Source organism: Chaetodon trifascialis, chromosome 23 (assembly GCF_039877785.1).
Source record: "Chaetodon trifascialis isolate fChaTrf1 chromosome 23, fChaTrf1.hap1, whole genome shotgun sequence".
Taxonomy (NCBI): domain Eukaryota; kingdom Metazoa; phylum Chordata; class Actinopteri; order Chaetodontiformes; family Chaetodontidae; genus Chaetodon; species Chaetodon trifascialis.
In genome coordinates this window covers 5,923,334-5,945,000 of record NC_092078.1, presented here as the reverse complement: position 1 = coordinate 5,945,000, position 21,667 = coordinate 5,923,334, and the positions used below count along the sequence as shown (strand labels likewise).

The 21,667-nt window shown below is 43.9% G+C and overlaps 3 protein-coding genes across 3 annotated transcripts in view; 2 read left to right on the top strand and 1 right to left on the bottom strand.

Moving 5' to 3' along the window:
- Positions 1-733: 733 nt before the first annotated feature.
- six7 (SIX homeobox 7) lies at positions 734-3,328 on the top strand. Its single transcript, XM_070993280.1, has 3 exons — positions 734-1,373; positions 2,644-2,807; positions 3,101-3,328. Exons 1-3 carry the CDS (start codon positions 966-968, stop codon positions 3,309-3,311), a joined length of 783 nt encoding a protein of 260 aa, XP_070849381.1. The 5' UTR covers positions 734-965; the 3' UTR covers positions 3,312-3,328.
- Positions 3,329-6,269: 2,941 nt separating this feature from the next.
- LOC139351273 (actin-related protein 2) lies at positions 6,270-11,616 on the top strand. Its single transcript, XM_070993081.1, has 9 exons — positions 6,270-6,457; positions 7,447-7,557; positions 8,088-8,246; positions 8,442-8,571; positions 8,753-8,889; positions 9,020-9,169; positions 9,407-9,552; positions 9,679-9,811; positions 10,233-11,616. The coding sequence occupies exons 1-9, from the start codon at positions 6,410-6,412 to the stop codon at positions 10,401-10,403; spliced, it is 1,185 nt and encodes a 394-aa protein (XP_070849182.1). The 5' UTR covers positions 6,270-6,409; the 3' UTR covers positions 10,404-11,616.
- A 351-nt stretch (positions 11,617-11,967) lies between these two features.
- rin1b (Ras and Rab interactor 1b) overlaps positions 11,968-21,667 on the bottom strand; it is a 28,364-nt gene continuing 18,664 nt past the window's right edge. The window contains exons 9-12 of the mRNA XM_070993078.1: positions 18,841-19,149; positions 18,123-18,254; positions 17,262-17,431; positions 11,968-13,924 (exon numbers count right to left, since the gene is read on the bottom strand). Of these exons, the coding sequence (XP_070849179.1) occupies positions 13,601-13,924; positions 17,262-17,431; positions 18,123-18,254; positions 18,841-19,149 (935 nt within the window). The 3' untranslated portion in view covers positions 11,968-13,600. The remainder of the gene's footprint in view (positions 13,925-17,261; positions 17,432-18,122; positions 18,255-18,840; positions 19,150-21,667) is intronic.

The following is a 21,667-nucleotide window of genomic DNA, read 5'->3' as shown; positions in this document are numbered from 1 at the left end:
TGACAGATGCTTACAGGATCCTTAACCTGATTAATAAGGAAATTATCCTAAGACTGATTAATGAGCTACTGAGATCAGAAGGATTGAGCCAAGCAGCAGATCATTAATTCCTTGTCCTGGAGTTGCTCTGCTGCACATCGATGTCTAGAGGCGTTTTCATTATGTCTTGGCCTGGCGAGAGGATGACCTACAGGTGCCACCATGTCTGTTTTAATTACATGGGCATTAGCTGGTCGGGGACCAGCTTTGTGTCCCGACGTGTCCTCTCGGCTAAATGTCGAGGCACATGTGATGCCGATTTTAATAAGCATGCCGCCTTTTAATTGTGCCATACGAGTGTGTGGCAGAGTAAAGTGCTCCTGAGTGGTTTTAATGTTTTCACTCATCTTTGATTGGTCTGGGTTCGCCTTCTGGTTTCTGCAGCGCACAGCCCTCCGCATGCCCTCTCCTCGTCCTCTCCTCCGGGGGCTGGGTTCCATCTACACCTCCGACCTATTAAATAACCTATCCTCGCTTGTTTGCTCACTGCAGTCATCCTGGCAGTCAATGTATCCTCAGGCTAAGCCAAACAAGCTGATCAGCCAGTCACCTCTGTACACACAACCCCCCACTAAGAGGCTAATGGCCGGGACCTATAATCCTTCTCAAAACAACTACAGAGATGCTAATTGTATCTAGCTATAAATACAGTTTGACTCCTTGTCCTCTTTCTTTATTCGGCTCTGCTCTGGAAACTCGGAGCCGCCGCGCACCGGCTCCTCTGAAGCATTTGCCCAAATACCAAGAAAGACTCCTTTGCGTCAGAGAGGCAGCAGATAGATGCTGCGAGTGTCAGTAAACCTGTTAAATCTGACATAAGGGGCGAGCGCACGGAGCCTTACGCGCGTTTGGATACATCAGTTCATGCTGTCTGGTGAACATTTCCAAACTTTTTCGGTGAGCGACTGAGAAGCAACGAGCCCGAGATGTTCCCGCTGCCGATGTTCACCCCGGACCAGGTCGCTCGGGTGTGTGAAAACTTGGAGGAGACCGGGGACATCGAGCGCCTCGGCAGGTTCCTCTGGTCCCTGCCCGCCGCCGTCCCTGGCTCCGCCGGGGAGGCGCTGAACCGACACGAGTCCGTGATGCGCGCGAGAGCGCTGGTCGCCTTCCACGGCGGAAACTTTGACGCTCTTTACCAGATCCTCCAGAGCCACCGGTTTACGCGCGAGTCGCACGCCAAGCTTCAAGACCTGTGGCTGGACGCGCACTACCGAGAGGCGGAGAGGCTCAGAGGGCGGCCGCTGGGCCCGGTGGAGAAGTACCGGATCCGCAAGAAGTTCCCCCTGCCCCGCACCATCTGGGACGGCGAGCAGAAAACGCACTGCTTTAAGGTAACCACCGCGTAGGGATAGATGTTGGAGTGCTATAATTTAACCACATGGATGCAGGTGGCACGATGGCGCGGTGGGACCCCGGCACAGCCTACGCGTTTGGGTGAAATTTGAATTCATCGGCCTTCATTGGCATCACATTATAACATGATATGAAACAACTGGACCATCAGTTGCGCTCTCGTGCTTTTTAACCTGACGCTGCTGCATCAAGCAGCCTGGTCTTTGAGCTCTTAAGATGATAATGGTCACAGCTGAGGTTATCCTTCTGCCTTCTGCCGTGAAATCTACTCAGCTACTTTAGCGGGGTGTCCTGATGCGAGACCAGGGATCTCATTCAGGTGTTCTGACCGGGACGTGCTGTTAAACAGTGACACACACTGATTATTTGGATTTTAAAAATGATTCTCGTGCAACGTGTCCATGCATCATGTTACATATTTATCTCATAAATGATGTCTAATATATCTACTGTGTTCTTGTGTTAAAATTGTCGCATCAGCGTAGCTTTTTCTTTTTTATTTTATTTCCATTGTCGTAACATTTACTGTGTGCAAGTTGCAAAGGCCAGATTTCCCCATAGCATCTGTGCATCACCTACAGACACCGCTAATGGTGTCAGTAATAACCTGTGATGTATATTTATATAATTACTGAAACATTTTCATGTTTCACTGTCATGAGGTCATTAGCGGTTCTTTTGGAAGCAGAATTGTTGTATTTTTTTCAGTTAAAAGTTATGATAACACCACTTTTTTTGCTCAACTTGGGAGGAATGAGCTACAAACCATTCAACGATTAAGTAGTAAAACAGTCTCTGGTAAAGGAAGCATGCGCCTGTCCTGTTGCGTGTGTTTATATGTGTGATCTCCCTCGTGTGGCAGGGTGAAGTATTGCTCATAAATGTGGTTAATCTTTAACTCCAAAACCTCTGGAGGGATGGCCTCTCCATCAGCCTATTAAGCCCCTCAACATGATCCCATTTAGTAGATATACATCATTATGTATACCTCTAATGTAGATCGTAATCATGTATTTATAAATCCAGTCTAATACGATTACACTCAGCATCATACGACAGTGATAAGATGATTGTGCTTTAATAGGATGATATCTGAACACCATATGGTGTCTTTTAAAAATGGCATGCTTCAATTTTCACAACATGCGATTCCATGCTGATGAAAGTCTACTTTGTAGTGTGGTTAACAGGAGATACTCTAATGGAGCACCAGCCTAAATATTCCACATATTTCTATGTGTTCTCCAGGAAAGAACTCGCAGTCTGTTGAGAGAGTGGTACCTCCAAGACCCCTACCCCAACCCGTCCAGGAAACGACACTTGGCCCAGGCCACGGGACTCACGCCCACGCAGGTCGGCAACTGGTTCAAGAACCGCCGCCAAAGAGACCGCGCAGCATCCGCGAAGAACAGGTATCTCAAAACTGGCAAATGATCACGCGGATTATGAATAAAGGGGAGAAAAGGGGTAGATTCAGGCTCACGGTGACTGGAAATTAGCTGTTCATGTGAGTTCAAGATTCAGTTTGTGTTGTACAAAAACAGAACTTCTTTAAAATAATGTGAAAAACTCAAATGGCCTTCAGCGGGTTTGTTAGAAAGCAAACCAAAGACATTATGAGGCCAAGTAAAGAGGAAAAAGGCCTTCATCTTTGCCACTGATGTGGTAGCTCACTCTCGTCTCTCTCCTCTCTCCCTCCACCCAGACTGCAGCAGGATCCTTCCCTCCTGCCCTCCGAGAGCTCCCCTGACGGCTCCCATCAGGAGCGCCGCCATCACCCCCACTTGTTGCCTACCTCCCCCCGCCACCCGGGCAGCCCGGAGGCCAGCGACTGCAGCACAGAGACCGAGCGCAGAGGAATAGGAGCCTCCACCCCGGACATCTCCGTCAGCAGCGATAGCGAGTTCGAGTCTTGAGACGACAGAAACTTTTCACGGACACAAAGACACTTGGACTGTCTGGACTGGAGGCGTTGTCAGTGGGAGGAGGGTGACGATGAGGCCACTCGATGTGGATGTTGAGTGGACATTGAAAGGGAATGATATGCAAAAACAACATGCACTTAAAAAAGCACCATGGCACATGACCTTGACTGTTGTATTAATTCTTGATAGATAAACATAGGACAGGTGCTTCTACATGAACAAGTGTTTCTCAACAAGCAAAGTTTATTATTTATAGGAATAATGCCAATGGTCTTTAGGTAATGTGAATGTTAATATTTTAAGTTTTGATACTGCTTTCAGTAAATATTTTTGGATAGATGATTTTCTAATAGTTGTTATCTCAGCTACACAATTCATTTGTATGGAAATTGTGAGGACACAATGAACAATGCCTTGAGTAGGCTATTAAATGTCACTACATTTATATGCACATTATTATCTTCACATTACGGCATTATGCCAGCTGTGGAAAGCGTCATGAAAACAATTTAATTTGCTTATTAAAAACACATAAATCCGATAAGTTTCTTCGGCGTAAGCATAACCAAGATTTTCTGAGGTTATAATGTGCATGTAAACATGGAGACTGACCAAATAAACACATTTCACTGCCTTAAAAAGGAACTAAGGGCATCACTCTTTTACAATGCAACGCAAACAATAACATATGCTCAGAGAGACTTTGTGTGACTAATGATGCACATGTGCTGCTAAAATACAAAGCATTTTGCTACCAGCTGTGTTTTACCTGTTGTCACTTGTATTGTGGTGACTGTTTGAATCGTGTCAGGCTTTTTGTAAACGCTCCTGAGCTGCTGTGGTGATCCTGCAGGAGCTGAAACAGAAACGATGAAACAGCACGAATGTGAAAGCACGAATCGGTCTTAACTCAGTGTGCCTATTACATTTGAGAACAGCGAGACCAAGTCAGATTAGGACTGTGTCCTCATGTCAGAATGACACACTCAAAGGCCTACTGTTTGCTGTCTTTCTTACAAGCATCACTTCTCACAACACATTACTGCATTTCGATTAAAAGATGTATTTTGTAAATGTTTTATGTAAATAAATGATCCTATTTTTATCCAAAGTTTAAGTGACTCAGTGCATTTATAAGTTCCGGACAGTATTAGTATAGTGTGAAAGGACTCGAGTCTGACGCCACATACAGTCCTTACAGTAAAATGGTTTCTACACTTAAACTGAGGGACAATCCCTAAACTGGCTCTCCTTTAAGCCACTTCAACACTGGGTAGAAAACACAGTTGTACCATATGAATCTATCCAACAATCCCATTTTCAGCACTGAACACTGAACTGAAATGTTTCAAATAACATTTTAAGTATTTCTGTAGCTCATCATCATTGAGCCAATCCTTGAATTTCTTTGTTTCACTGGTAAAGTTATTTCTAAATTAGGTCCTCAGATTAAGTATAAATTCTTGCATTTCACACACAGCATTAAGTCAAAGGGATTTCAACATTTCTGCCCTCATTAATTCTATTTTATCTATCTGATTAGTATTAGCAGCCTCCATAAGGCAATAAAGAATTTTTTTGAAGTGATAAGCAATGACTGCCACCATGCTTTGCCCCATTTAAAGACCCAGAGACAAAAGGAGAGCTGTAATATACTCTACTTACAGACAGCGCCTCCCATTTCTGCAAACTGAGCTTTTCATTGATGGGGTTTATTTACCTTGTGGGTGAAAAAAGACATGGATCTGGTGGTTTGCTGTGGTCTGACAGTCGGTGGGACGTCCTCCTGCAGCGTGAATCGTCTCAGGAGCGAGCTGTGACACAAAAACAGACACAAACTGCATTCTAGTCTTTCTCTAGCTCACCACACGTCTCACATTATAAGTCAGAGGTCACCATCCTCCTATGTGGTTCAGATTCATGGCCCTGGCTCACATTTTATCAGGGCAGTAAAAGCACAGGTGCAGGTACATTAAGGATTTCCCTGTTCTCCACATTTCTCAAAGTTGACATGATCGATGTTAGCAAACTTTTACACAGCTTTCGGCCCACCTCACGGATGTTAATTATATCTCTGTTTGGGCTCCTAAGGAAAATATCTGGCTCCTTAGCTGCCAGGCGCTCCACTGTGAGAAGCAGTTAGCTAACTCTGCTAATAGAAATCATAGTTTTACATGTAGCTAGCTAAGACTTTAGCACTGATGATTAGCATAACCTTCTAGTCTCTAGCATGTTTTTCTGAAGATGAAAACAAAGTTCAGGGGAAAGAACACACTTACCCACACTTACACAGCTTGAATGACCAATGTTGTCTCTGCTGGGACTTTCAACACTGTTCACAAGTTGCAACTGTTTCTTTAACAAGACAAAGATGGCGGCCGGAAGCGACGTCTTGATTTTTGCTTGTAGTTTAGACCAACGATTTAAGGGGGCGGAAAACGACGCTTCCCAGAGTCTCTTTCAAAATATAAGAACATACATATCATAGGTTATACATAGAAATAATTAAAGACTACATACTTTAATTTGTTTTATAATCGCATTCAAATTAAAAAATAAATAAATAGTTTTTATCATACATAAATTATTTAGAATTAAATAATTTTCTGCTGTATGGCTTGGAATTCATTTACTTTAAGGAACAAAAGCTTGACGCTATAATCTATAATCTACTATCTTTTCCAGTATTAAATTCAACAGCAAGATCATGCTTGCTTCAGTTTTATCTGTTTTGAGAAACTAAACAATAAACTAACAATAAATGGACCGAGTGTTCCTTGTTTATTGCAAAATGAGCAGTCTGAGGAAATGTCAGCTTTAGAAATGATTTCTAAATGCCTCAATAAAAAGAGCACTACCTGTTTCCCTTATAAAAAAAAAAAGGGTGTAGGTGTCCCTCCTCCCTGGCCACAGAAAATGGGCGTCCTCACATTCAGTAATCCCTCCCACGCCTGAAGGAGGAAGACGGAGACTTCTGCTTACCTGTCAGTTGCAGGCATTGCTAAATTCATGTAATTTGGTTACTTGTGAGTCAGACCCCTGTCCTGACAGGAGGGAGTATCTTGAGCTGTTTGTAGTATTTTTTAAGCATGGACAGTGAGGGGAGAAAAGTGGTGGTCTGCGACAATGGGACAGGGGTAAGTGAAATGGATCAAAGTGTCTGTATTGTACCATACAGTTTCTTGACAGCCTATTAACAGCTCTGGTCAGTGGCTTTATTCTTTTCCAGTAGATATTAGCTTGTATTCAAAGTGTCATCTTCCATTTTGAATGCAAACCAGATTTGTTTTATATTGAAGTGGTTTTTCTAAGAAGCCAAAGTTTGCATCTGGATCATGTAGTGGATCACGTCTGAAGGGAGTGAATCTGTGTGCATACTGCAGCCTGATTCCACATCTGTCTGGACTTGTCACCCTGCCTCTGAAGTGCACACACAGCCATAAATGGTTGTGATGTTTTGAACTGAGCAACAATTGGATGAAAAGCAGGAAGAGAGATTTGAGGAACTGAAACATTTCTCTGTTGTGTCTTGTAAGTGTTGATATCCAGGAATTGGCTCTTATGACAAATATGGGTTACAAACCGACCTGTACCTGCAGTCAGATACCAGCTGTATCCTAGTTTTGCTTCTGCTTGGAATGTATTGCATCCCTCCAGGCTAAGGAATGTGTCTATGGTCACAAAGACAAGTTGAGACACTACATTATGAGGTGCAGTCATGACAGGCAGAGAAGCAGATAGCCTGTAGTGAACTGCAGGCTGTTTAAAAGCAATGAAACAATAGCCTGTATTTAATTTCCCAAATGGCTGCCAAATGAATTATTCCACATACTTTTAAAAATATGATGAAATTGCAGTTGCTGATAAATAATCTGGTAAATGTGTCATGATAATACACTCTGGGACAGTTTCCTGGATTAGTGCCAGATTAAACTCAATGGAACTGATGGAAATGATCCATACAAAAGGCTTAACGCAGGAGTACAATTAAATGTGCAGTGTCGATTCAGGGATTTCCAAATAAATTTTGGGTTCCAGTGAACACAGAAGAAGTGACAACTTAATTCACACACACACACACACACACACACAAAAAGTCATGTTTTATGCTCGCATCTGTCCACAGTTTGTCAAGTGTGGCTTTGCTGGATCCAACTTCCCTGAACACATCTTCCCCGCCATGGTGGGTCGACCGATCATACGATCTACCACCAGAATGGGCAACATTGAGATAAAGGTGAGGTTACTTTAAAATGAAAAAGCAGCCTGCATCGGGATCGGGGTTGTGATCATGGACAATTCAACAGAATTAAACATTCATCTTTCATGTCTGCTTGCATGCATCCACATCCAGCCTGCTGTGGTTTGCTCTTATTTTGAGAATAATGTCTATTATTATATACTATATATATATAGTATATACTTATATACTATACTTTCTCCAAAGTAAAGTTTTTGAGGTCTGACTGAAATGTTTCCATAGATCATTTAATACCACCTGATTTTTATCTGCTAAATTTTTAGACTGAAATACTTGTAAAATAAATGTCCTCTGGGTCAAAAACAAGTTGCTAATCAGACTGTAAACAATGACGGGCCCATGGAAGAGGAAGTCTTGGTCCTGGTATCTGTTATTCAGTCAATGCTTGAAAACATTTCCAGTCCTAATCCTGTATCATGCGAGGACAACCTTACAGGAAGGCCAGCTCTTATCCCTTTAAAGTCGGCCTCTACTGGGGCTGAACTCCTTCTTCTCCCCTCCACCAGGACCTGATGGTGGGTGATGAGGCCAGTGAGTGTCGCTCCATGCTGGAGGTGTCTTACCCCATGGAGAATGGTATGGTGCGCTGCTGGGAGGACATGCTCCACCTGTGGGACTACACCTTCGGTCCCGACCGCCTGAACATCAACCCATCAGAATGCAAGGTAGAAGATGCTGCAGTGCATGCATTTTTACCAGATGCTGTTGTTGTATTTTGTTGAGTGCACATAAGACAAATGTCAGAGGCCCACATGGTCAACCTTTCAAAATAAAGCTCAGTAACACCTATTGTTACAAATGCCTGCAAAAAAATTAAAAAAGTATTTACTCAGTTTGTATTAAATTTTTACTTCCTCAAGATCCTGCTGACTGAGCCACCCATGAACCCCACCAAAAACCGGGAGAAGATCACAGAGGTCATGTTTGAGAAGTACCAGTTTCACGGCATTTACGTGGCAATTCAGGCTGTGCTCACTCTCTATGCTCAAGGTAAGGTGTCAAAAGCCAGAAGTGAATTAATATGTGATGGATTAAATCCTCCTACTGGGTTTCAGTTCTTAGAAATGCAAGAAATCAAACTTGTCTTTTCAGTCTGACTTCCATGTTGGACTCACTGATTCGCTGGAAATGTTTCATGAAATTCTCTTTTGGGAATCGACCCTGTCTACAGGTTTGCTGACCGGTGTGGTCGTCGACTCGGGGGATGGCGTCACCCACATCTGTCCGGTGTATGAGGGCTTTTCTTTACCCCACCTCACACGCAGGCTGGACATCGCAGGACGTGACATCACACGCTACCTCATTAAGGTGAGCAGGGAGACCCTTGGTTCATGTTTGGGATGTATGGTCTGAGCTGAGAAAACACAGCAGGTCAGAACACTATTTAACAAAAAATAAACCTTGCAGCTGTTGTAAACATGTGTCTTCCCACCATCAGCTCCTGCTTCTCCGCGGTTACGCCTTCAACCACACGGCCGACTTTGAGACGGTGCGTATGTTGAAGGAGAAGCTCTGCTATGTGGGATACAACATCGAGCAGGAGCAGCGCCTCGCCACAGAGACCACCTACCTGGTGGAGTCATTCACGGTAGGTTGAAGAATAATTTCACTGATGCAACAATCACATTAAAAAAATATACAAAGTGGTTATATAATGCATGTACATATACATTACATAATATCTCATTCTGCTCCGCTGCGTGGATGCAGCACCAGCACACCACACAGTTTAATGAAATAGCATCTGGATGAAATAACTATTTAACACCAAATATGGCTCAAAAATAAAGGATGCTCAGATTTTTTTTAACTCTCTCTGGCGCAGCTCCCTGACGGCCGGCAGGTGAAGGTGGGTGGAGAGAGGTTTGGGGCTCCTGAAGCTCTCTTCCAGCCTCATCTCATCAATGTGGAGGGGGCAGGAGTGGCTGAGCTGCTGTTTAACACCATCCAGGCTGCAGACATTGACCTCAGGTCTCCTCACTGCTGTCTCTGCTAATGCACTACGGTTAATGTGTGAACACTAAAAGGAAAAGCCAGGTGGGTTGTAGACAAACAGAGCATGTAAATATCCCCTCTGCCACCTGTTCTTCTGTGCAGGGCAGACTTCTATAAGCACATTGTTCTGTCAGGAGGGACCACCATGTACCCCGGCCTTCCATCCAGACTGGAAAGAGAGATCAAGCAGCTCTACCTGGAGAGGGTGCTGGACGGAGACACTGAGAAACTATCAGTAAGATCCACAATGTTTTTGAAGCAGTGGGGTTTAAACTGCTGATAATCTGTATTTTAAAACAGCATCAGGATGTTAGATATGGTGTTATACAACCTCTGACACTCTATAACACCTTTGCATAAATGCGACAGTTCATTAAGGTAACAGCAACATAATCTATAGCATAAACTGTAGGTGATTTGTTAATGTCTGACATCCTAATCCTAACGCCTTGCCCTAACCCTCATGGGAATATGTGACTTTTTTTTGCTAGTATGATTATTGAGGTGGTTATTTGAAGAGCAGCAGTTGTATCTGGTGCTCTCCCTCAGACAGAGACAGAGCATCAAAGCGTAAAAGAGGGAATGTGCAGTATGTACGTACATGTAGAGCTCTGTGATTTAATGACCTCTCCGGTCTTCTTTCTTCACCTTTGCAGAAGTTTAAGATCCGTATAGAGGACCCTCCCAGGCGTAAACACATGGTGTTCCTGGGCGGCGCGGTGCTGGCCAACATCATGAAAGACAAGGACTCCTTCTGGCTGAGCCGGGCCGAGTATGAGGAGAAAGGCCTGGGAGTGCTGCAAAAACTGGGAGGTGCAGTCAGATGAAAATAAAACTCAAAAAAAATAAATGACCTCACCCAAATATTTCAATTTTTACGTCAACGTCTGGCCTCTCATAGCCTTGAAAGGTTTGCGCTCAATTCATTTTACAGAAAATAGTGATTCTTCATTCCTGCTAGTGCTGAAACGATTTTAGTCGACAGTTGCAGAAAAACAGTTTTTATAGTCATTTCATCGTCCTTCATCAAGTTAAAACGTCAAACAGTCTCTTGTTCCTGCTTCTGAAATGTGAAGATTTGCTGATTTTCTCTGTTTATATCATTGTAAAGTGAACATTACATTTGGGTTTTGGACAAAACCAGCAGTTTGAAAATCTATTTTCTGACATTTTCTAGACTAAACAACTACTTAATCCATCAATTGATATTAGAAAAAAACCTCTAATTTGTTTTGTAATAATAAAACAATATCAGAATGTCCACAAAAGTCAGTCTAAGTCTCAGGTATCCATCCTGGTTTATCCATCCATCCATCCATTATCTATACCGCCTATCCCTTTCGGGGTTGCGGGGGGCTGGAGCCTATCCCAGCTACAATGGGCGAGAGGCGGGGTACACCCTGAACCGGTCGCCAGCCGATTGCAGGGCCACATGAAAGGACAAACAAACATTCACACTCACACTCACACCTACGGACAATTTAGAGTCATCAATTAACCTAATGAGCATGTTTTTGGTCTGTGGGAGGAAGCCGGAGTACCCGGAGAGAACCCACGCATGCACGGGAAGAACATGCAAACTTCACACAGAAAGGCCCCGCCTGACCCGGGGATCGAACCGGCAACCTTCTTGCTGTGAGGCACCCGCACTACCTGCTGCGCCACCGTGCAGCCCCCATCCTGGTTTATTTTGCATTAATTCACTATAAGTATTTTTGGGACACACTGAACAAATACTTTTATAAGCCTTTTGTTTGTTTGTTTGTTTGTTTGTTTGTTTGTTTGTTTGTTTGTTTGTTTGTTTACACACTGTGGCTACTGAATCAGAAATTTGACGTTGCTGTTCTTCTGTCATTTGGGTGAAATCCTGTCCATAAATTTCAAGCCCATATCTGACCTCACGTTGTGCCCAGAGTTCCTGGGACTTTGTAAAAGGCTACTGGAAACAATGGGAAAGATATGTTAATATATGCTGGAAGACACCAAGTGACTGAAGCAGAAATATGAATGTTTAAAATAACCATAAACCTGTCGAACTACACCTGGTTTTCTATTTAATTTTGCATTTGGGCAATGTCATTCCTAACATTTTATTACTCAAATGTTTGAGGATTTTTTAGAGGGTTAAGAAGCTTTTTAAATAAATCTTATCAAACATGCTACTCGAGCCTTGTGTTGAAGGTGAGAAGAGCTGCTTTTAAATCAAAAATAGCAAAAACATCAGCTCTGTTGGCACATAAGAAACCACAAACCCTGAACAAACAACACAAAGTTTAAAGGCAGGAGTAAAACGGTGCAGGTGTTTGCTGCCCTCTAGTGGCTGAGTGTGCTTAAGACACCACATGACAACATCCACAATCCCACCACAACCCAAAACTGCATGTAACCACATTGCGACCAAATATTGCAATTTTTATTGCGATACCGAGTTACCTGACGAAATACAGTAATGTGTTTTCACACTGAAAAGAAATAGTGAGCTCTCACAATGAACACATGCTTCACGCACACACACACACACACACACCACATCCGCAGAACCTTCACGTTAAATGAAAAAGCATGCAATAATGTCCAAAGCACGTCATAGTTCTCAGAACGAACCTCCTCAGCTGATTGAAAACTCCAGATATGTTGAAAATCCATACTTAGGTTTGATATCTACCCAACAAATTGAACAATTAAAAGTTAGTTTTAAATACAGAACATGATAACTGATAATGAGGCGAACAGTCAGTTGATAGTGATGACTTGCAGCAGGAGCCACCAGAAGCTGGTGACTTTTACATTTACATTCTACCAGTCACCGGGAGGTCCTGGTTTATTGGTCAGACTGTCCTCTCAGTCCAGGTTGTAACGCAGTTATTTTCCAGTACGGCCAAGAGAAACAGTAGAACTGAAAAGCAGTGAGTTGAAACGTGAAATGAATGCAGTTGTGAAGGGATTAAAGTCTGACACGCACAAAGATTTTAATACATTCGCAAGTCATTCAGTAAATCTGTTGCAGGTTGTGTCGATGTGATGTTGTTGTTTTTTTTTTCTCACATGGTTTTAAAAACAGAGAGCTGATGCTTTTCTATCACTTCCCTCCTACTCGCTCATTACTGAACCTGCCAAAAACACTTAATAGAATACGCGAGCAAGGAGCAGAGTCTGCTTTTTTCTCAAAAAGCAAAAATAAAACTGTCTCTGTGGGTGATTCTAAAAATAAACGGCTGATTTAAAGCTTCTCGCGAGCTCGTACACCTGATTTCCTTCAACGTAAACACCTGTTGTGTAACAAAATGGCCTCTCGTTATCTGTCGTTGTTGTTTTTTTGTCCCTTTGGTATTGAGGTTTGGTCTTGGCTATAACACATCTCACCTTTTTGTCACGCTGTATTCCAGAGAGCACAGAAAGGTCTGCTTCCCCACACCCTTTAATAACACGGCTCCATCCCAAAATCTGCAGACTTTTACACATAAAAGTGAAGTAATAAAACATCCAAGTGTCTTTTAGACTGTGCCCAGAACTATACCGTGAAAGGGTTACATCACCGCGGTGGACAATTTGCCTTCTCGTGTGCGTACAGGAAGTGATGTTTGTTTCCAGGCAACAGTAGTCTCACAGAATTTGTCTTTGGATTTGAGCCTCCTCACGTGTTTAATGATGTAATCCCTTCATGGTATAACTCTGGGTTCATGTTTCAAATAACGACCAAATCCATTAATTACACATTTTCCATGTCACAAATAGCACACTCCTTTACACCAGCAGCCACACTGAGTGGTACATAGTACAACTTTTGGCAACAGTCCCTATGTTGGTCCTGCTCTCTGCATGCTGGTCCATTCAGGGAAGAGTTTACCGTTTAAGGTCTGCTCCCAGTCTGGAGAAGGGCTGTAGTTTTTCACAACAAGTCCTGACCCACGACGAGACACAACACACCGCCGGAGAGAAAGAGACAGAACAAGAGAGAGAACGAGAGAGAAAGCGAGAGCAGCCATCCATCTCCTCCTCCTCCCTCCTTCCTCCTGCCTCCCACTCACTCCTCACACACCGACTCGCTCAGGTCCACGGCGCCACCTCTGGTGAGCCGCCGCATCTTGCTGAAGTCGTGGTCGGTCCTCAGGTAGGAGAGCGAGGGGCCTCCCTCGCTGTGGCTGGCCAGGTCCTGGGGCTGGGCCTGAGGCGGCAGGGCCCTCATCTCGCCGCCGCTGCGCCAGTACAGGGTGTATTGCTGTGGGTCGGACACTCCGAAGGTGGTGGCGCACAGCTGCGCCAGGGCCTGGCTGGTCTCCCCGGCTCTCCACTGCAACGTCCGCACGGCGCTCCGCTCCCCGTCCTGGAACAGTATCCGAACGCACCTCTGGAGGGAGGAGGAGGAGAGAAAGAGAGGGGAAAAAAAGAGTGAATATATACTGTATTCATGCAAAACAGAGGTCAAGAGGCTTATGGAGTGAGGGCAGAAGAGGGGGAGGAGAGAGATGGAGCCAGAGGAGGAGTGAGAGCTGTGCAAACACACTGGCTGATAATCCACTGCAGCGAATGAGCCAAAATGATGTTTAGAAAAGAAATTCTCTCTGAAACAAAGCTCGTGCTTCCCACACACACAAGCGGCAGGTCCAAGAGCTTTATATGAAAATCATCTTCGGAAAATTGCTCTTTTTTTTTTCCTGTTGCACGTCTCAGCCTGGTTGACAGACTCCCAGCGTGAATCCACCAGAGACCGTCCTCGTCCAAACTGATCGAATATAATCCATTAAGCTCGCTCTACCGTGGCGAAGTTTTCCCTCTGCACTTTGATCCAAACAGAAACTTTCTGACATTTTCAGAGGAACATCGAGCGAGCGAACACACACACAACTAACGAGTCTGTCTCAACAATTGCCACTCATCAAACACTTACCATCAGTTGTGCTGCACCTGAGCTATTATATAATGTCAGATTCAACCACCTACAGACGCCCTCACAACTCCCTTTAAAACACACACACAATGAAAACATACTGAACATAATCCTTTAACCAAACATCCAGTCTTGAGAAACCAGTGAGAATCCCTGTCTCTGCCACACACACACACACACACACACACACACACACACACACACACACACACACACACACACACACACACACACACACAGACAACACATCCTACCTGTATGCACAGCTTTCCCCCCACAGATGCACAAGTGGCCAAATATGCTCTAAACCAAGAAAAAAAAAAAAGGAAAAACACACACCGGCAATAACAATCAACAGGTCAGCCATCATCACAACTTACAGAGTCACTGAGCTCCTCGCTGTCCGTGTGCATATTGTGTTTGCCTGCTTCGATGGGTAGATGCAGCTCAATAAATTTCATGTTATCTGACCGCCCACTTCTTCATAGCACTTGGCTCACTGATCCCCGCCTGTGTCAGTGGAAAATCTGGCTGCCGGGTGAGCTAGATCGGCTATTTGAAGCCAGGAGAGGCACCACGTGACGAGACAGAAACGTTGTGGATGACAATGCCTTTTTTCCATGGCATCTGGTGGACCGCTACGCCAATCTGAGGCCGGCAGAGCGATAGCAGGAGAGTGTAGGTAAAAGCGCGTGTGTGCATTAGTGCGTGCCCCGTCGTAAGCCGGCGGCCCCAGATCAGAGGATTACTTCTAAAAATGCCTAAAAACTAATCCCCTCAAATGAATTTGAAACGTGTTTGCACGCAAAGGAGGGAAATCCAGGTGTGCTGTCTGACTTTTGGTGGATGACCTACTGTTCCACTGAAAATCGTCACCTTTCGCGCGACCTGCAGAACATTTGAGTACTGTCAGTAATACCTGAGGTGAATCAAATATGGATTGCTGTTGCTCGTTCTACCCCACCCGCCAGTCGCAGATGTAGGATAATCTGATGTTGCTCAGCGTGCATCGCCATCAGCATAATTAACGTGAAGTCTGACCTCTCTGGATGGATTATCGCCTTGTTTTTGTTGTCGTTTCTCTTTTGTGGCATTTAAAAAACAAAGAAAAAACTGGTTCAAGTTTGATTAGTTGAATGTGGAAACAGCTCAGTGATCATCTTTAGTGTCTGGTTGAAACTTCTTCAGGTACCAGATAAGCTCCAGTTCAGCCTCTGGATATCAGGACAGATCATTTCATACATTTAGATGCTTTACTTTAGTAAAAGTACACACTGTGAAACACTCCACTACAAGTAAAAGTCCTGCATTCAAAACCTCACTGCAGTATTACGCAGCAAAACGGACTTAAAGGATGAAAAGTAAAAGTACTCACAGTGCAGTAAAATGCTCCCTGTCAGTGTTTTATTATCATATCTGATGTTTTTGGATTTATATTACAGCTGCATTAATGTGTATGCTGTATTGTACTGCTGTGTGTTTAAGGTGGAGCTCATTTTAATCACTTTATATGCTGTTGGCTAATTTAATCTGCAGCAATGCATCATTTTCTGTAAGATCATCGTATGTTTGTAGCGTGAGAACCACGTATCTCCAGAAAGTCGACTTTTTGTGAGCTCAGAAAAACAGCCCATTTTCAGCTTTGTGACGGTGCATTTTCCAGCTAATCCAAGAGGGTTTTTAAAGAGTGTGTTTATCTTAAGAGGTAATAGTTAATCAGAAAAATTAAAAATCACAAAATTTGGAATTACATGGTTTTCAATGCACAAGCAGAGCATGGACCAAATTGTACCAGTAAGTAAAGCTGTCAGTCAAATGTAGTGGAGCAAAAACAGAAGAAGTATAAAGTTGCACAAAATGGAAATACTCAAAGTACAAATTCCCCAAGTGTGTTCAGACTGAAGAGTACAGAGTAAATGTACTTAGTTACATTCCACCACTGTTGCTAACTAGGTAAAACTACAGGTTCAGATTATATTTGTCCACATTTCAGGGGCAAAACTGTTGCTTTGCTCGTTACATTTGTGACCTTGATTGAGATTTGAAGTCAGAACCAGAGTTGAGCTGACCTTTGACCTTTCCAAATCACAGCTCTGATCAGCCTTTACACCGCGTGGTGCCTTTGCAGCTTTCTAAAAAAAACATTTAAGGTAATAAACTGAACTTTATGGTATTATGGTGTTCAAATCAGCACGCAACAATCCCAGCACCCCTGTAGTTGTTGGTAAGGTAACAATTAATGAGGATCCAAATAAACAACAACTGAGAGCACATATGTGGAAACAGTTTTTGGCCCTTCTCTGATCTGATATAGTTCACAACCTGCGCAACATCTGGATTAAAGTACAGACCCCTGCTGTCAATCACATTACATTACAGGTTTTAGAATTTCTCAGCTTTTAATCAGCATCACTTAATCTGTCACTTTCTCCTCTGCAGACGCTCTCATAAGCATCAGGAGCTGTCCAACGCATTGAGGGAGTTAAAAAAATAAATTTCATGTTTTCACACAAATGACAAAAATGCATATTGTATTTCCACTGACGTAAAAGAAGTTCAGTTTCTTTAATCTAATATTTCCATCATGTCAGTCACAGGGTACAGCTGAGAATATCCCATAGATTTGTTTCACTGCAGAATAAGTAGGAGTTCCTTTTGTCTGCGCATCAATCAGTATTTCACACAGGGCAGCTATGTGTGACAGCTATAAAGTAGATCAGTGTACAAACCCACACAGGCTGTAACACTATCAGTGTTTCTGCATCGTACAACTACAATCAAAACCTCTGGAGCCCACCTGGTTCTGCTGGTTCTCCTTTTGTCTCTGGGCCTCTCGGCTCCGTCTGCAGCTCCACTCCTTCAGCGTCTCCTGGGCCTCCGGCGTCAGGCAGCCTGAGAACGGCTGCTCCCTGTCCAGGCTCTGGATCAGACACAGGCTGGCGTACACGCTGGTCAGGTAGTACCCACCTGCAAGCAAAAAAACAAACAAACTAGAATTACCACCCCGTGCGTGTATGCCTCTGCTCCAGACTCATTTAATATATGTAGTGAGGATTTTGAAGGAGTCTAATAAAAAGTATGACCGCATGTGCTCGTAGCTTTGTCACACGGTGCAACGACCATCACCTGAAGCTCAGCATCAGCTAAACCAATGAGGCTGTGGTGGACGACACTTCGTTGCTGCAACGAAGCGACAAATTAAAAAACGTGGATGCTTCACACACATCTCCAACCGGTCAGCAGAAGATCTGTACAATCACCACGGCTTCGAGGTGGACACAAGGTTAGCATCCCATGTTCAGCATCATTATGCATGTCATTATGATGTCACAGAGGAGTTGACCTTTGACCTTGAATGACTTCATCATTTCAGCGTATGAGGCATCTGTGTGAAATTCTGTTATAATTAGCATATTAATTCTTGGGTTATGAAAATGTGTTTTGTGAGGTCGCTTGACCTTTGACCTTTGACCTCTGACCAAATCTGCAACACCTGTTCATTTACCTGCTGGCTGGGTGTCTTCATGTTAACTTAAATGAAGGCTATATGATCTGTTATTGGTTTGACCGGTTGGGATGTTTGGTAAAAGCGCAGCACAGCTCCTGAACAGCCAACTTTTTGGAGCCACAGGCAGCATTTCTGAGGTTTGTGTCGTACCCTCTCCTCCGAGCCAGGACGGCTCCAGCAGCTCCATCATGTACTCCACCTCTATCAGGATGTGAGGCCTGTTACACTCCACAATCACGTAGGACAACGACGGCAGGAAGTCATCCCAGCTCACTTCCTGCCCTGGAAAGAAAACAAAAATTTTAGTTTAAATAAAATAAGAAATGTTTGACGCAGGTAGCTGATGATTTAAATAAACCAATATATGGAGAAGAAATGAGAAAAACAGCTGTCTTTTTGGACAATTTAGATCAGATCTGTCAACATCAACCGTGTTTTCTAGACATACAAGTGCATAATTTCGCCCAGTCTAGTTACCTCACACTTTGCAAATGTCAGCTCAGAAAAAATATGAATTCCAAAATTATACCCAATATCACTGAGACTGCATTAATTTCCTGCCAGCAGCATCGGCAGCAGGTCGTGATGAAAAGCAGACAGGTCGTGCTACAGCTCATGCAGATACAGAATGTCTGAAGTGTAGAGCTTTTGAAAGTGACAAGACACTTGCTTTTACAAAGATTGTTGACCTTCAATCCTTTTATAGGGAAGCTTTCAAGCAGCAAATACAGTAAGTTTTAAAATGTTACAGCAAATACTTCCAGATGTCTGTATTTTGGTTGGCAATCTCTCTCTGTGAAAGCAAGAACTTGAAATCTGCGTAGTTTTCAAATAAGGGCTGCTACTAATAATAAGTATTTGCTCTCACCATGTAAGGACCCCATGGCCTTGTGGACGCACTTGCACACTTGCAGCAGCAGCAGCACCTTGTCGATGGGCGAGTGCGTCCTCTGCATCATGACCAGCTTCTGCTTCACCCTCTCCACCCCGCGGCCGTCAGGGACGCCCGTCCGCACGCCGAGGCGCTCCATGGCGGCGTCCCCCTTCAGTCGGAGCAGGTTTTGGGTGAGGCGCTGGCTGGAGCCGTCCTGATTGTGCAGCTCAACCAGAGCCTTTGCAAGGGGGGACTTCAGAGGCCTGAGCACACAGGAGAACATGGCCCGCTCCAGCGCCAGGTCTGAGGACAGAGGGAGGAGTTCATTGTTTAGGAAGACTGAAACTTGTCTCTTGACTCTTTTTTTACAGACAAAATTGCTGTGTTTTGTTTATTATTTGTGAGTATGGAACTGTGAACTCCACTGTGAACTGGCAAGAGGCCCAGAAAGGTATGCTGATCATTGCACTGGAATCATTAGGGTGAATGAAGCGCCGAAAATGAAAGTATAATCGCTTTTCCAAATGTAGAAAATGTTGATCTACACACCAACGAGCTATAAGCTGCTACCTCTAAACCCCTGTTCCATTATCTACACAGGAAGGATGCATCTCAACCAGTTAATTAAAATGAAGATCCTGTAACTGTAATTCCCTAGAAAACCTTAATTTCTGGAAGACATCAACATTTGTCAAATCACACTTTCTGAGACAGACTTGACCAACTCCCAAAAGGTACAACTGATTGCAGGGCTGCTGTATGGGACTGCATCAGATTGTACAGGCATTCATGTTTTTTGTCCACCTCATGTAAAGTCAAGAAAATGACTATGAAAATCCTAAAGGAGTCTTCACCAAGAAAGGTCCACAAGCTCACATATTTACCAACATGCATGGCCAGATTAACCTGCAGGGAGCCCGTGGGCCAAAACTGGCTTCTAAGCCTGTTCTCTGTAAAATCTCCTGTTTCTCCTCCTACCTGTGTCCTGTTTACAGCTTCTCTATGCTGGCAAACAACATGGTTTGCTGCAGGTCCCAGGTTTACTCTGTCACCGTATGATTTAACATGCTAATTTAGGAATATGCCGCATGTAAATACACTATTATCAGAAATAACAAAAGTCTCAAAGGTAGATTTTGACACAGGGACCTTCATCAAGACAGATCAGGTAATAAAGTAGGAAGCACCTTTGGGCTCTGACTGACATTGTGAGAGCAGGTTTCCAATTAAATTAGCACAATCTCGTGTCAGCTAACTGTAAGTTAAAAGTTACCTGTCAGCTAAGCTAAATGTCATTCAAATGTTAGCTGGCGTAAGCTAAGAAAAGTTAGCTGAACTAGCTGCCAGCTGATTGCCAGTTAAATGTTAGCCGTGTTAAAAGCTAGCTAGTGTCAGCTCAATAAAAAGATAGCTAGTGCTATCTGAATGTCAGTTAAATGTTAGCTACTGTTAGCCGTGTTAAAAGCTAGCTAGTGTCAGCTCAATAAAAAGATAGCTAGTGCTATCTGAATGTCAGTTAAATGTTAGCTACTGTTAGCCGTGTTAAAAGCTAGCTAGTGTCAGCTCAATAAAAAGATAGCTAGTGCTATCTGAATGTCAGTTAAATGTTAGCTACTGTTAGTCAAGTTAAAAGATAGCTGGTGTTATTTGAATGTCAGTGAAATGTTAGCTACTGTTTGCCAAGTTAAAAAAAGACAAAGCGTTTGTCCCAGAATATGAAACTACTCCCCTAAAACCTCTTTGTATATTGTCAGGAATGCACCGTGCTCAAGCTAACACAAGGCTATTTTCCTTAGCGCGTTAAAGCTAACATTCTGGGGATACAGGCTTGTGTTTCTGGCCTGAAAACAGCCATCTGTAATACACCAGCTAGTGTACATCTTCCACATGCATGCATGCTCTCCAACGTGGAACACACACACACACACACACACACACACACACACACACACACACACACACACACACTCAGTCAGTGGGCAGTCCTGACTAAGTGGGCAAAAATTCTCCAATGCTGTTTTCCACTCATCGTCAATATCCTCCTCTCCCTCCTTCGTGCATCCCTCCTAGCCTGTATAATCCCTGTACATCCTTCCCATATATCTTACTATATCATCCCCCTTGTGATCAGTCATTCACGCCCTCCGTCCTCTGTTCCACGCCCCCCCCCCCCCCCGCTCCCAGCATCCCTCTCTCTTTTACCAGCTCTGGAGGGTAACAGATTACATGTAATGTGATTACATCCTGGTCATTTACTGTCTTTTGTTGGGCTATTACTCACAGATCTGTAACTGATTACATTCTGAAAGTATCCTGCCTATTTCCATCCCTCCCTCCTACCCTCCCCTGAATCGTGCTGCTCTTCAAGTGAGCGTGGGACTGTGATATCTTTTTATGATAAACGAGGGGGAGAAAAAAAAAAATGCAAATGCCTCCCACCGACGCAATGCGAGATAAATCAGAATCGGAGCCCAGGAAGGAAGGACGAGAGGAAGGAAGGCAGCGGCCGAGCGCTCTCCCCTGAAGCCTCTGCACTGCCAGGCAACCATCCATCATCACACATTTACACACAAACACACCTGCGGAGCGCACTCTCAGCCGCACACAAAGGAGTCCAAAAAAGAAAAACCTACGCACAGGACTGTGTCAAAAGATCTGACTAGAATCCTTCCAAAGTAACACCCGGCAATGTCTTTACAATAATGAGACGAATCACGCTGAATGCGATGGATGCGAGTGCAGGCGCGCCGGGCAGGGCTTTCCTAATGCTGTTTTCTAAATACAAGAGACAATATGAGCTCTAGTGAATGAGGCTCTACCC

Excerpts from the sequence above, each read along its gene's own strand:
- LOC139351273 (XM_070993081.1), top strand. The coding sequence starts at position 6,410 with ATGGACAGTGAGGGGAGAAAAGTGGTGGTCTGCGACAATGGGACAGGG. Across the intron at positions 7,558-8,087 it reads TGGGCAACATTGAGATAAAG|GACCTGATGGTGGGTGATGA; the intron begins GTGAGGTTACTT and ends CCCCTCCACCAG. Across the intron at positions 9,553-9,678 it reads GCTGCAGACATTGACCTCAG|GGCAGACTTCTATAAGCACA; the intron begins GTCTCCTCACTG and ends TCTTCTGTGCAG.
- six7 (XM_070993280.1), top strand. The coding sequence starts at position 966 with ATGTTCCCGCTGCCGATGTTCACCCCGGACCAGGTCGCTCGGGTGTGT. Across the intron at positions 1,374-2,643 it reads AGAAAACGCACTGCTTTAAG|GAAAGAACTCGCAGTCTGTT; the intron begins GTAACCACCGCG and ends TGTGTTCTCCAG. Across the intron at positions 2,808-3,100 it reads GCAGCATCCGCGAAGAACAG|ACTGCAGCAGGATCCTTCCC; the intron begins GTATCTCAAAAC and ends CCCTCCACCCAG.